Source organism: Uloborus diversus, chromosome 4, assembly GCF_026930045.1.
Source record: "Uloborus diversus isolate 005 chromosome 4, Udiv.v.3.1, whole genome shotgun sequence".
Lineage (NCBI taxonomy): Eukaryota > Metazoa > Arthropoda > Arachnida > Araneae > Uloboridae > Uloborus > Uloborus diversus.
In genome coordinates, this window is record NC_072734.1 from 108,942,068 (window position 1) to 108,956,621 (window position 14,554).

General features: G+C 35.5%; 1 protein-coding gene across 1 annotated transcript in view; it reads right to left on the reverse strand.

Moving 5' to 3' along the window:
* LOC129219626 (E3 ubiquitin-protein ligase AMFR-like) overlaps positions 1–14,554 on the reverse strand; it is a 202,741-nt gene that overhangs the window by 126,198 nt on the left and 61,989 nt on the right. Inside the window, exon 3 of the mRNA XM_054853884.1 lies at positions 1,376–1,540. Within this exon, the coding sequence (XP_054709859.1) occupies positions 1,376–1,540 (165 nt within the window). The remainder of the gene's footprint in view (positions 1–1,375; positions 1,541–14,554) is intronic.

The following is a 14,554-nucleotide window of genomic DNA, read 5'->3' on the forward strand; positions in this document are numbered from 1 at the left end:
CTTCTCTCTCTTATTTTAGTTTACAAAAAAAAAAAAGAAAAGAAATTTAATAATAAAAAAATAGGCTTGATTTAAAAATATTTATATTTTAATTAATTATTACAAGTGAACTTTTTATTTTACTACAGAGCTTTGTAAAAATCAAAATTAGAAACTCGTTAGGTGTTGATGAGGTTGCCAAACATGGTACTTATTTCAAAACACTTTATAATTATAATTAATATCCGTTTAAAACAATTATATAAGTTAATTATCAATTAATATTTGGTATTTATTATTTTATTCTTTTCCTGTTTTTTTTTTTTTTTTTTTTTTGCTTGCTGTAATTGAAATGGTTTTGTCTGTAAGAAAAAAACAGTTTTAAACATTTAAAATATGCTTTAAGGAGACACAAGACCTTGAAACCATCAATTTTATGAAAAAAAAAATCGTTGTAATTGTAGAAAAATCAGTCTGTATCACGTGATGCTGTAATTTTTTAATAACTCTGAACTGAATTAAGTTTCTTTAATAAACTAGTTAAAGGTATTTATTTTTCAAACTTTAGGTAAAATACAGTGATTACTCAGCTGTCCCATTGTGACCCTACTTAATGTCTCATAGTGGTACATAACTGAGTCACAATGAGACACTTTTCATCAAATTTATAAAGCCTCATAACTTTTTTTTTTCCTAACATTAAATGAGTTAAATTTGGTGCAATATACTATAATTTGGTACCTTTGATATAATCAAGTATGTTTCTTTGCTTTAGAACTCGACAATATACAAAAAAATGAAAAATATGTGTTTTTTGTCTTATTGTGGCCCACCATCTCCTATAAGTCATTTCATAAAAATTCATTTTTTTTCCCGTAGATTTCACACGGAATGACCCTGATATTAGTTTTTCTGGTATAGTCGAAGAATAGTGTCTGGATACATGATACATATTTGTTTTTCCAAAAAATTTGGAGACTGCGTTTTTTGAGATATTTAAGGTCAGAAGTAACTGTGAAGAACTTTGAAAATGAAATCAGTCCTAAGAAAGTCACAAATTGTACCAACAGAATGCTCTATTCCTTACCTTCTTACAGCTTTTAAGATTTTATTCTACTAAAATAAGAGGAAAAGTTAGTAATTTTGAAAGGACAGTAGTTTTTTTCCCCCCGCATATGTTGATTTTTTTCACATCCCTATATTTGGTAAAATTTTAAAAATAGGAAACTAAAAATTGGCAGGATTACTTTTTTAGCCTTCCGTACCAAATTTGATTACACTCGAAAATGATGAGGTCAAAAACTTTTTTTTTTCATTAAATTGCTCACTAACAGCTAAACGCATCTTTAAAAAAAAAAAAAAATTGATAATAAGAATAGCAGAGAATAAGACTTACATATTCGCAGCGATCTTTACATAACTGTGCTAAAAGATGAAGAAATCCTAAAATGGAGAACCAACTGCACCACAACACCACTTCATCCATGAATTGGACGTTCATTACACCAAAGATGAAAATAAACTTATAGAAGACAAAGTTCCAGAATTTATCTTTGATGTGCTGAAAATTAAAAAAAAGGTCATTTTAGCAAATAAAAAACAACGAAATTTATATAACGAACTTATTGAACAGCAGTTCCTTTTTACCGTACACTTAACTACTGTGAGGTTATAGGCTCATTGTTCTGCATTGAAAAAGGGACTCCTTGCAACTAGGGATGCACCGATAAGCAAATTAGCCGATTACCGATTAATCGGCTGTTGATAATCCGATCCGATTAATGATCATTATGATTATTTTTAATACTACCAGTGTCTCTATCATTTTTTTATATATAATTTTAACTTTAGAGTAGATTTACTTTTCTCCACTTTCCAGATTTTCCCAAAATAATTTCAAAATTTCATACAATTGCTTTAAGCCAATTTTCATGTTATTGTAAATAAAATTCCATTATTAGTACAAAAATTTAGCAGACATGAAAATTTGAAAATAAGGGTTAGCTTGTGGTCAGCAGGCTAATTTAAGAGCACTGTTATTTTAAAGGTATTTTTTAATTATTGTTAGCTATTTAAATAATTTATTTATTTTTTAAAGAATATAAGGTTACTTAAAAGCACTATGTTAAAGGAGAACATAATCAGCACATGAAAAATATTGCAACATTATATACTTGTGTATATTTATTCAAAAGAGAAAAAATAATAATAATAAGATTACTTCAACCATCTGTTTGAAAAAACGTAGCGAATTAACATTAATGATTTAAAAATTAAATTATATTGAATAATAATTACTTTTTTCTTGAATTCAAAGTTAATATTGTAAAGATAAAGTTGTAAAATGTATGATATAATCATATACAAAAGTAAAATGAACAAAATAACCGATAAAGAACAGTCGTGTAAGTCAAAAGCTGGGGTCAGGGTATCATACTATTAACTTAATAAACGCTCCTGATTTTTTTATTTTTTATTTATTTTTTTTTTTTAAAGCAGTAGGGAGCCTTTTCTTTTACGTTGGAGAGAGTTAAGGGAAGTTTGCAGTGGGATTAGAGACGTACCGAGTAGCACTTTGGCCGAGTAGCCGAGTACTCGGCCTTTCACTACTCGGCCGAGTACCGAGTTACCGAGTACTCGGCCTTTCACGACTCGGCCGAGTTACCAAGTACCAATTATGTTTTAACAAGAACCACCGACACACATGTGATGAATTTTGAACTTATTGGAATAGTAGTATAGACCTCCTTGTCCATATAATAGTTTTTAAAACTAAATTCCTGGTGAAATTTAATTACGCATTATATAAACAATTTTGTTTGTCAAAAATTTTACCAAAAAATGATTTTTAAAATTAAAAATAAATAAAAGGTATGATTAATCAAGTTGGAATTAAAACAAATTACAGTAAAATCCCTCTAATGCGGACACTAACAGGACAATTTTTTTTGTCCGCAATAGAGAGGTGTCTGCAGGACAGGGGTTTAATAATGTTATTTGCATTGGAACTGGGGAATTAAAAATTGTCCGCATAAGAGGGGTGTCCGTTAGGAGGGGTTTCACTGTATATCAATCACTTATAGTTCTAGTCTGCCAAACATAAATATTTTTTTGAAGCAGATAAAACAAATGTGCAAGAACACTGCAGACACATGTTTCCGCCCCCCCCCCCCTTACAAGGAATGTCTTTTTCAGTGCATAACATGTGAGCTAGAGAAGGTAAAGACATTCAACAAAAAAATCCAACTTTTGTCGGATGCCTTTAAATCCACGAGCTCCCATTTTGTGCATAGAAAAAAGAATTCCTTGTAACTTCCAAAACACGTATCTGCAGTGTTCCTACACTGTGCTTTTAACATTGTTTTATTTCCTTCATGTTTTATTTCCTTCAATTTTTTAAGCAAAGGTATTTTTATATTTTTTATAACTAATTTTTGTTTGTATCAAATATCCATTTTTAATATAAAAATTCCATATTTTCTATACTTGCCTTTTTTTGCATAATTTTTTTATAAACAAGTTTAATAAACTTTGGGGACATTAAAAGAAAGATTTATACCATTGAAGCATAACAAACTTCATTATTCTCAAAATTTAAATTTGACTTATAAATTTTAATTGTAAATTATTGCAGAATATAATGCTTGCTTTTTTTTAATAAAAATTTTGGTATCTGTCTTGGACAATATTCAATTTTTTGCAACTACTCGGTATTGTCCGAGTATCTGATCAGAATTTGGCCGAGTACCGAGTACTCGGCAAATTGGCCGAGTAGGCCGAGTACCGAGTAGTTACCGAGTACTCGGTACGTCTCTAAGTGGGATCATACAAATATTTGTGTATTTCAGTTACATTTCTTTCCTTCAAAAGACAAACAGAAATTACTACAAAAAGGAGGTGCAAGGCACGTGATGCGAAAAGAGTAGGAAGTTGGGGGATTTTCTTACTGAAATTGAAAGACCTGACTGATTTGAAAAACCTGGAATTTAATTATTCACAATAGTGCCATGTGAATATCAGCTGTGAGGATTCTTCCTTTTTATTTCATTCTGTTTTACGCACTTTCTAAACTAATTGTTCCATTTTTGCTAGACTTTCATACTACATGTTATAGAAATATTTGCAGAAAATTACATTTATATATTGTGTTAATAAATGTATTCATCATAGTTTCTTCTTGAAAATATGCCAAAAAAAACTATTTTGGAAATTATTTTTTCTGCCGATTATAAATAATCGGTCAAGTGGCCGATTATGGCGGATTAATCTGTACTGCCGATTAATCGGTGCATCCCTACTTGCAAACCTGACACACGTGTCTGCAATTTCACTTTTTAGCACAAATGTTTCTTTTCTTACTTTATCGGAACTTGGCAACATCACAATGATCCCTCACCTGACACTACAGCAGTAAGATAAATAAATACCTTTACGCTGAAAACTAAAGTAAGAAATAACAAAGTCACAAAGCACAAATTGCAGATTACTGCCATAAACTCATTTCTTTTGCCTTGAAAAAGGCGTTCCTTGTAACGCCGAAACGCGTGTCTGCAGTAATCTTCAATTTGTGCTTTTTGACGTTGTTATTTCTTACTTTACTACAGCAGTGCTTCTGAACCGGTGTGTCGCGACAAGGTCCTTAGTGTGCCACGGTATTTCCGCAGTTTTAGAATAAGGAAGAACAGCTATTTTACCTGCGCCACAAATCACATATAATGTTCCTAGTTTCATCAATTGTTGCTAGTTTCATTCGATTAATACCAACAAGGGTCATCATTTATTTCACCAAAATCTAAAGAAATCGGGGGACGATAGAATACGGGGAACGATAGGTTCCAGGCAATGAATGAAGTTGTCCAAGTGCCAATTCCAGACGATGTTATCAGGCAACTAGTTAATGACATGACGGGGGACATTAAAAACAATGGTTGATAAACTACAAGAGCTTTTTTTTTTCCTTTATATATTTCAAGTTGATGAATCAACAGATAAAGGTGCACTACTTTTGGCTTGCTTATGAGGACGGCATTCAAGATCATTTTATTTTCTGTCAAGAACTTTCTCTGCGTGCAACGGGTAATGAAACATTCTGCGCCACAGCTAAATTAATAAAAAGCAAAGGGATCCAGTGTTACAACTGCACACGCGCATGCAGTGATGGAGCAGTTGCGAAGATGGGAAACATCCAAGGGTTTGTGTTGAATGTGAAAAATCAAAATACAGGTGATCAAATCGGTTTTCTCCACCGTGAAACTCTCCTGGCAAACAATATGAAATGAGCTGAAGTTAGCCATGGTTTAGGTCAGAGTTTCCCAAACTGTGGTCCGTGGGCCCCCGGGGGTCCGCGAGTCCATGTCAGGGGTCCTCAGCGCTATCCAGCTAAACCGTTAAATGTGATTGAGATTGAAGAACGAGTAAAGACATTTTAATTCAAAAAGAAAACACATTTATGAGGTATAAAAAAGTTCTTGTTTAAGTACATGCAGGACGCAGCACCCCCCCTCCTCTCCCTCGGAACTCTTCGAAGAAAACACACTACACATTAATTTTGTGTACATGACGAAGTTCATATTGTTGCAAATCTATATTAACTAAAATGCAAACATTGAGGCACATTTTTACAGCTAAGATATTATACTTCAAATAAAACGATAGCGAACAGAGAGTGGTAGCTCCTTATAATTGAGGCAAACTTAAACAGGCAACATTGGGAGGGCTACGCAAATACTAATCACAGTATTACGACGCTGCCAGGATAGGTTTGCCCGAACCATAGTTAATTAAAATCCTAATACGCCATAAAAACGCAACTCATATGAAAAATTAATACACTTAAGCTAGGCTAACTGTTTTGTGCACTAACTTCAAATGTTTACTTTTATTAGTAAACTTGTAGTAGAAATTTGGTGATAACATTTTTATTCCGTATTGAATTTCAAATAGAATTTCACTTCCATAACCCAAAATAGAACAATGAATTTATAAATTTAAAGGGAAAAACGTGTAAAATTATATTAGAAAAAAATTGATTTAACTGTGTAAAATTTTTTTTTTTTTTTTTCGCGCGGCAAAAATGGGGGGGGAGGGGCGAAGTTCGCTATTTTTTCGGAGGGGTTGCGGAGGTCTGAAGTTAGGGAATCTCTGGTTTAGGCAGTAAAAACCGCCAACTTCATACAATTAAAACCACTTAATTCTCATACTTTCATTGTACTTTCGGAAGACATGAGGGCAGATCACTCCCTGCTTCTTCACACGGTGGTTCGCTGTTTTTTGAAAAGCGAATCCAGCCAAGAATTTTTGAGTTGGGGGACGAGGTACAAGTTTCTGGTGTTTCACGATGAAACGAAACATACTTTAAAGTGGGGTTACTTGAATCCGAAATTTCATACTTTTTGCGAGTTTTACACTGAATGCATTGTTAAACCCATAATGTCAACTGATAACCTTGTTTTTACCACTTTTCAGGCGTTCTGCTACCCCCTAAAGCCTTTTTTAAACAACAATTTTAACTCTCTATATTTTTTTTCTATTTTAAAAAATTGGGTTTAAGTAGCCCCGCGCTGGACTACTTGGTCCCATTCAGCCAATCCATTAGAAAAAGCTGTAAAGTGTTATCAAGGTGGAATCAAGGTGGTGGTATCAAGAAGGACTAATGATTTTGAAAACTAAACTCAAAACGTACATTCTAGTGAGCAAACTATTTACATAGATTGCAAATTATTTATATAAATTAATATAATATAAATCAACGTATACATAAAAACATTTTTAGGCAAACATAATTTCTCAAATAGAAACAATCTAACTACAGCTAAAACCAATTGAAATACTCATTATTTAAACATTAGAAAGAATGAAAACCCCTCAATTTAATGGCTTGGGTGGAATTTTTCTCTGATAATATTTAATACCTGCTCTTCCCAGCTATACTAAATACTACAGGATGCCCAGGCTTGTTTTGTGAACGATCTTTTAATTTCCTTTTTAGAGTTGATATACTTAAGTCAAAATGGGCTGATGCCACTCTCTAAGACATTTCTCCGGAATTAGTTGAATCTGGAAACAATTGTAATTTTTCCTTTTAATAATCCGCATTATTTCTTACTTCGAGGGGTTCTCTTTTACTTTCGGACCCTTTTTATCCTCAGATCTGCAAAAAACGGGATAAATAATAACTAACCTCTTTATTTTAAAAGATTACAAACCTTACTTAACATAATTTAGTGATGAAATGTGGTTTGGGGTTGAACGCTGGGTTCAAGTAGCCCCATTTTAAGGCAACCAGTGCACTTTTACTAATTTATATTAGTTACTGTGTTAATTATATAGCTATAACCTTAAAACGCGGTTGCTTTATTAAGAAATAGAATGCAAACATAAAACTATCTTGACCTTGAACTTGATAATATCAGATGTTTACATGAACTTACATGTGAAAGTTTGCAGACACAAAAAGCAATTGTTTAGATAACTTGCAATCATAACCTCTATCAGAAAAAGGCGGGAATAGTAGAAACTTTGTTTCATAGTCCAGCCTCTACCTAGTACTGCTATTTGTCATGGAGAAAGTTTTTAAAGTCTATACATTGAGTTATAAATAACCAGGACGGATTTTAAACACTTTTTTCTCATGGGTTCAAGTAGCCCCTGGAAGCTCAAGTAGCCCCACTTTACGGTACCAGTTTATTAAAAGACAAATATTTTCCGGGAAAACAAGCGTACGCGGCTAATATTTTTTAGAATCTTAACGAACTGTAGCGAAGATTCATGGATGCGGTGAGTATTGTGTTCATATGTATGCACAATTAAACGGACTCAAAACCAAAAACTCAGCAGTGGAGGGAAGAATTCCATCGTGGTCCGTTGGACATGATTAAACAGATCACCTATAATTGGAGCAAACCGAGCCTCGCAGAATTATGAAGGCTACGCAGATTCAAATTACAGCATTACGATGCTGCTAAGTGAGGTTAGCCCCACACCCTGAAAGAAAAGTTTGAAATGGTGGTAGAACATTTGGCCACATGATTTTGAACAAAAGTTTAAGTCCTACTTCAAGTTGACTGGTACAGAACAATATGACTGGGTTAATGATCCGTTGACGCATTAGCAAGGAACTTCCTTCACAGGAAAAAATTATTGATCTCAGGAGCGACTGCTCCTTAAAACTGGGGTTTAGCGTCTTTGGACGGATATTGGCTATTAGTAAAAAGAGTAAATTTCCGATCACGTTATTCATGAGCTATTACTATTATTCTTTGCATTGATACTTTTCAAGAAAAACAAAACATTGTGGCTAGATCCTCGATTTAAAAACTTCCTGCAGCTCTTCTCATCATAGAGCTGAATAAAAAGCGCACTTTCCCCCAAAACAGGTATAACTTTCTCAGTCGTGTTAAATGAAAGTTTGGGACTTGCTGGTCATAATAATGACTAAAATTTATGATGAACTTCAATTCAATTTCTAAAGAAACTGAAATAGTTAAAAGATTAAGTGTTAAATCCATATGGAAACGCTGATTTTTTCCCTTCCTTGTTTCGATTAGTGAATGATGAAAACATTGTCCATATTGACACATGAAATTTGGTTCAGTGTGCCGCAAGAATTAAGTCAACTATCAAGTGTGCCGCAAAGTAAAAAAAAGGTTGAGAAGCACTCATTTAGAGCTTTCTCAAAAATTCCGTCAAATACGATCGACAAAGAAAAAAAAAGGTAAGAGATCTGTTTCTGTGTAAGTGTGTGAAACTAATGATGATAACACGAGCTTGCTCCAAAAAACAAATATCAAGAGATAATAGATGAGGATAAGGGTGCTTCAGAAGAATTTTTTTTTTTTTTTTGAATTTCTTTGGTCTTATCCTGCAGCTTTTTTTTTTTTTTTACACTATTCAAAAATATGACGCATGCAAATATTCAATTCAATAGAATAATATTTAGAGGTGGCGCGACACGATCAAAATCTGTTGAAAATCAGTAACTGGGACAGATGGAAAAAGCGTATTATGCCACTAGCTGAAATAACATTTCTTTTAAAGGGGAATGATTTCAAAGGTTTTTATTTTATTCTACACGGTGAACGATTTCCGATCAGTCAATAAAAAAAAAATAACTTACAGTGTGGTGACCCACTTCCCCACCCCTAAGTGTAGTTGCATCTTCCCTTGAAATAACTTTTGCATAGAAAAAGCAGCAGCAAGCTCGGGCTGTGTGTTTTGTTTTCCTTTCGGTTGTTTGTGGTGTATGAACCCATTCGGCTATTGTTTTCATTAAATGGGATGACATTTATTTCATTGTCTTTAGATTGTGTTTAAAGATGACATCTCTTTCAGCTACCTCCTGAGTAGAGACGAGAAACAAAACGTCACTTTACCTGCTAGGAACATCATCAGAAAAAGAAATAAAAGGAAGTAAGCTCCCATCAAATCGGCAAATTGTGAGTACGTTTTTCCATTATCATAAAACATTAAAAAAGACTATTCGCGAGAGTTCACAAGATGCCAAGATGGAAAAACTTTTCGATAGGTGGAAAAGACTACAGAAAAGTAACAAACGATAGGCTGAAACGCAGAGCTGTAATGAAAAGGCATTTGTTGATACGAGGGCAAATCAAAAAGGCTTTGCGCCTATTTTTATTCGCCAAAAACAGGTACATACAGGTATTTATAACTATACCTAGTGTACTACGTCCCTTACATTACTTCTCCACATAGCCACCACACTGGTTTAGACATTTGTCCCATCGCAGCACTAAATTAGAGATCCCCCTGTGGTAAATTCTTCCGGCTGCCTGTGGAACCAACGTCGGACCGCGTTCTTGGCTTCTTCGTAACATACGAATCTCTGTCCTGCCATAAACCTCTTCAGTGGAGCGAAAATGTGAAAATCAGTGGGCAAGGTGTGTAGGTGCATTTCCCTGTGAATTGCTATGGGTTTTTGTCCCTTGCGATACAGAACGAATAACCCTTCGCTGCTCATAAGCTGTGGACGTCTGAAGAATAACCGCCATCTTAAATGACTGATAGCAGCTCCGCTCTGCCGAGTAAAAAGCAGATACGGCTGGTACAGTTCAAGGAACTGTCAGTGCTGGGAATGTATATGTTTGCTTTGTTTTCACAGCCGTATTTTGGCTAAAAAAAAATAGGCACAAAGACTTTTTGATTTGCCCTCGTACATGGGGCGGCCTGTTTGGCATTGCACATGTCGATGCTATGAGCATAATTGGAGTCTGAGGACAGAGAATTTCTTCTTGGACAACGAGAAAAAGGTCGACAAGGTTGCATGATGATGGAAGTTGATGCAACCTCTTACTAAAAAACTTACACCGCAATGCATAGCCATATCGCGATCTAAGGTTGTCAATGATCACGATGCAGAAATTCCTACTTTGCCCAGTCCTAATGTCCACTAGTGTTAATAAGAGAGGGAGTACGTGTGACACGTTTGACACTGATCCCGAAGACTATGTAAGTACAATCAGTGACAGAGCTGGAAAAAATGCTGATAGTGAAGATCATGATTATTATCAAGCTTCTTCTCAAATTGGTAAGGCGCAAAAGATGCCAAAAAAAGAACACTAATACAAGTGCGCCAGCAGTTATCACATCAAAACTAGCTTTCACTCTTAGACTGGGCCAATATAAGTGACAGAAAAGCCACTTTGATAGTAGCTACTACAAGGCCCTGTTTATGCACACCGGCTTCACCCCGAGTTGAAGCGGAAGGTGGATAAAAGGGGGATTGCAGCCGGGTTGATGGATTCTCCTTTACGTTCCCTTACGCTTTCGTTTCGGCGCTATCCCATCGAATGCTGCAGTTGAATTTTTCCATAATTAGAAGAAATTAGTTTCGAAACAAAATCACCAACGCAAAAAGAACACGCACAACAACACCAAAATAAATACACACGAGGAGGAGACACGTGACCACGCAATGCACTGCGGGAAAAATCCGCCAATAATCCTTCAATGTAGGTGGAGGGAATTCGCTCCTGCATTGAACGCGGCTTGAAGCCGGGTTGGATGCATAAAACAGCCTTATTTCCGCGAAGCCGGGTTGACGCTGGGATGAATCAAGCTGCATAAACAGGACCCAATAGAAAGTATAGGACAAAATGCGGATGACTTTACACTAAGCCCCTCATCCGTGAGAAGGCAAACTATTCGCTCTGAATTAGCCATCAACTAACAAAAAACTTTCCAACCTATGGCTACAGCCCCCTTGATAGTTCACTGAGACGGGAAACTAATGCAAAATATATCCGGAAAAACAAGGGAGGATCGCTTACTAATATTAGGACCAAACATTGATGGTCAACTGCTGAGTTTTCCTAAATTAGAATCAGGAACAGGAAGTGCTACAGCAAATGCCGTTGGAGAGACAAATGAGAGCTTACTGAATTTTCGAACAAGGTATGTGCTTCGGTACGACATACAATAATACTGGTATTAAAATTGGAGCACATTTGAATTTGGAACAAAAGCTGGGAAAGCAACTTCTGTATTTTGCTTGCGGCACCACGTTCTTGAGATTGTGATTTCTGTGGTATTCACGCAATACATGGGACCATTCACGCCCAGGGACCTACGGTGCTGCTTTTCAAGCAATTTCAGCAGTCATGGTCAACAATCATCATTCTAATTTTTGACTTCATTACTGATTGCACATCGCTATTCAGAGCGATGTGTAATCAGTAATGGAATTTGCTTAAAACCAACTTCTTATGCCACAAGCAAGAGAAGATTACAGGGAGATGAGGGAGCTTGCTCTAATTTTTCTGAAAGGAACTTCTTCTCGTGGTGTACGCTTCCGTGCCCCAGGAGCGTTTCATCGTGCCAGAAAAATGTTGAAAATTCTGTGAAGCTTCAAGTTGCCGATGTTTCGGAACCAGTTCAAACTTGCAGCGAAGGTATTAGTAACATCTAAATCTTTTATTGTGAAAGAATACACGAGAGCTTGGTTTACAGCACCCCTTCGTGTACAAGCACCGAGAAATGATTTGGAACTTCTTCAGCGTCTTGTAGCATACAAAGAGGAAAACCCAGAAATAACAGCTATGGCTGTCGCAAAACTGGTTCGGCATCTTTGGTACCTCAACGAGCATCTCGTAGCACTCGCTTTCTTAGATTCGGATATTTCAGAGGAAGAAAAGCAAGAGATGGTCAAAGCTTTTCATGAACGAGACGGTGAGGATGAACCACTAAAGCGCGCAAGATTGCAAAAGGAGGATATTGAACAATTCATGACTGAGACATAGTCTAGTTTTGTGACGAAGAACATATTTTTCAGCATATTATGCATTAACAAGGAGTTCCTGCAAGCTGATCCTGAGCATTGGGAACTTCAAGATAGATACCAGCGAGGCTTCCGCTAGCTAAGAATCTGAGAGTTGTAAACGACAATGCGGAGCGTAGCGTCTCTTATCGAAGCGTTTGCTATAGACTATTACTAAAGACAATGAGCAGAGACAGCGTCTTCTTCAAGTTGTTCAGGCCCATCGAAAAAAGTATCGAGGTTGGAAAAACTAACCTTAAAAATTAATTTGAGGTCTAATGAGTAAGTTACTATACACTTGTTGTATTTGATTTGCCTTTCACATTTTCACAGTATTTGTTTGGTTTTCGTATTTTTCTGTATTTGATTGTTTTTTTACATCCATAAATTTTTGTTATAGCATAATTTCTTTTTTCAGAAACATAAAAAATATAAAGTCACTTGATTCTTGTTCACATTCGCATTTTGTCAATACTGCGAAATTTGAACGTACTTGCGCCACCTCTAAATATAAATAAAATTTGATATTTTTTTATTAATCACGGAAAAGCACTTATATTTCGTACTTTCGAATGTTCTGTATTCCACAACGATTTCTAGCATAATAAGGCATTTTGTGCATAAAGTTTACAGAATTATTTTAGAATATATATATATATATACACTGGTAGACAATAGCTAGGGACGGATGGCAATAGCAGCGTTAGCAACCACAAAATGGAAGGCAAGGAAATATGGACATTAGCATAAATTCGGGACACAGTAAGACGTGTTATGAGTATGCAAATTTTAGACTAACGACGTTGCTGGTCATGTGATAGCGCTGATAAGCGATATAAAGGATTGGGCGCGTAATGACCATTGTTGTTCAAAAGCAAAGTTTGACGGAAAACAATCAATTGACGAACTTGCATTTTTCGGTATGTCTTCCCAACATCCCTTTAATGATTTTATGGTTGGCCGTGTGGTCGACAACATCGAAGAAGGGCAGAAAAATTTAGATGTTGCCAGGGAGTTCGATGTCAGCCACAGGGTCTTTTATAGAGTTTGGAAATCATTTCAAACAAATGGAATGTGTAGCAAATGTCACGAGGGAGGTCGTGTAAACAATACGACGTCAGCAGAAGTTCGGTAGTGCTAGCAACTAAAAGGAACCAGCGCAACACAGCTTACTGAGGTAGTAAAGCAGTTTCTTGCTGCTACTAGCAAGCAAATATCCCGAAAAACTGTAGCCAGACGTTTGAATGCAGTAAGACTATACTCTGACACAGAATTGGGTCCTTAATTGAAGACTTAAACAGCATCAAAAGCTAAATCATACGAATAGTGCGGAAATGCCGAATTCAGCGTTTATATGGGGATTAAAATCCCCATAATTCAAAAACTTTCAAATGCTTTTATTCTTTCAAACCAATTTTATCTTTCAGATAACTCATTTGGACAATAAATTATTTTCAACTAAAAAAAAAAAAAAACGACTTCAAAATACAAAGAGGAACTAAAAAGTAAAAAATAAGTGATCATACTGACATACGATTTCCTACCTGAGCTGTGGAGTCGGACTGATCTTGGGGTAAAGGAGTCGTTCGAAAACGTGCCGACTCCGGGTTCCCTTTTTTTCTTAATTTTCACCGACTCTTCTTGCAATTTTTAGAAAACTGACTACCAATTTATTTGATTACATGTATAAAGGTTTACTAGTAAGAATATAACTGTCATTGTGGCAACCAGCTGGCTTGATTGTTTATCAAACTTTCTGTAATAGCTACGTACGCAGCAGTCTCCTAGTAAGTTTATTTTTTAACTATATTTAACTGATAGCAACTGTCAGCAAACAGTTTTGTTGCCTAACATTTTCTAAATAATCACTTTCATATATAAATGCTAATATATTTTTACCTCGAGCTCAGAAATAAAATAAAAAAAGGAATGTATCGCTTGAGCAAGTCGAGAAACTTCTGACGGTGCTTGGTAAATTCAAGTAAGAGTTCGTACGAAAGCGAGAGTTCAAAAGATCCGATAAAATATAAATTGTCTTTTTCTAACCGACTTCAAAAAAGGAGGTTATGATTTCGGCTTGCGACTTTTTATGTGTGTTTTCGTATTACTTCAAAAATACTGGACCGATTTGAAAAATTCATTTTTTGTTTGGAAGGTGATGCTTCCCAGATGGTCCCATGTTAATTTTGTTAGGGTCTGATGAGGGGTCCCGGAGAAATCTAAGAAACTTTTAAATTTCACACGTTATGCTACGTAGACCAGCTTTCGTCACTGCGCGATACGTCACAGGAGGGCACGTGGTTT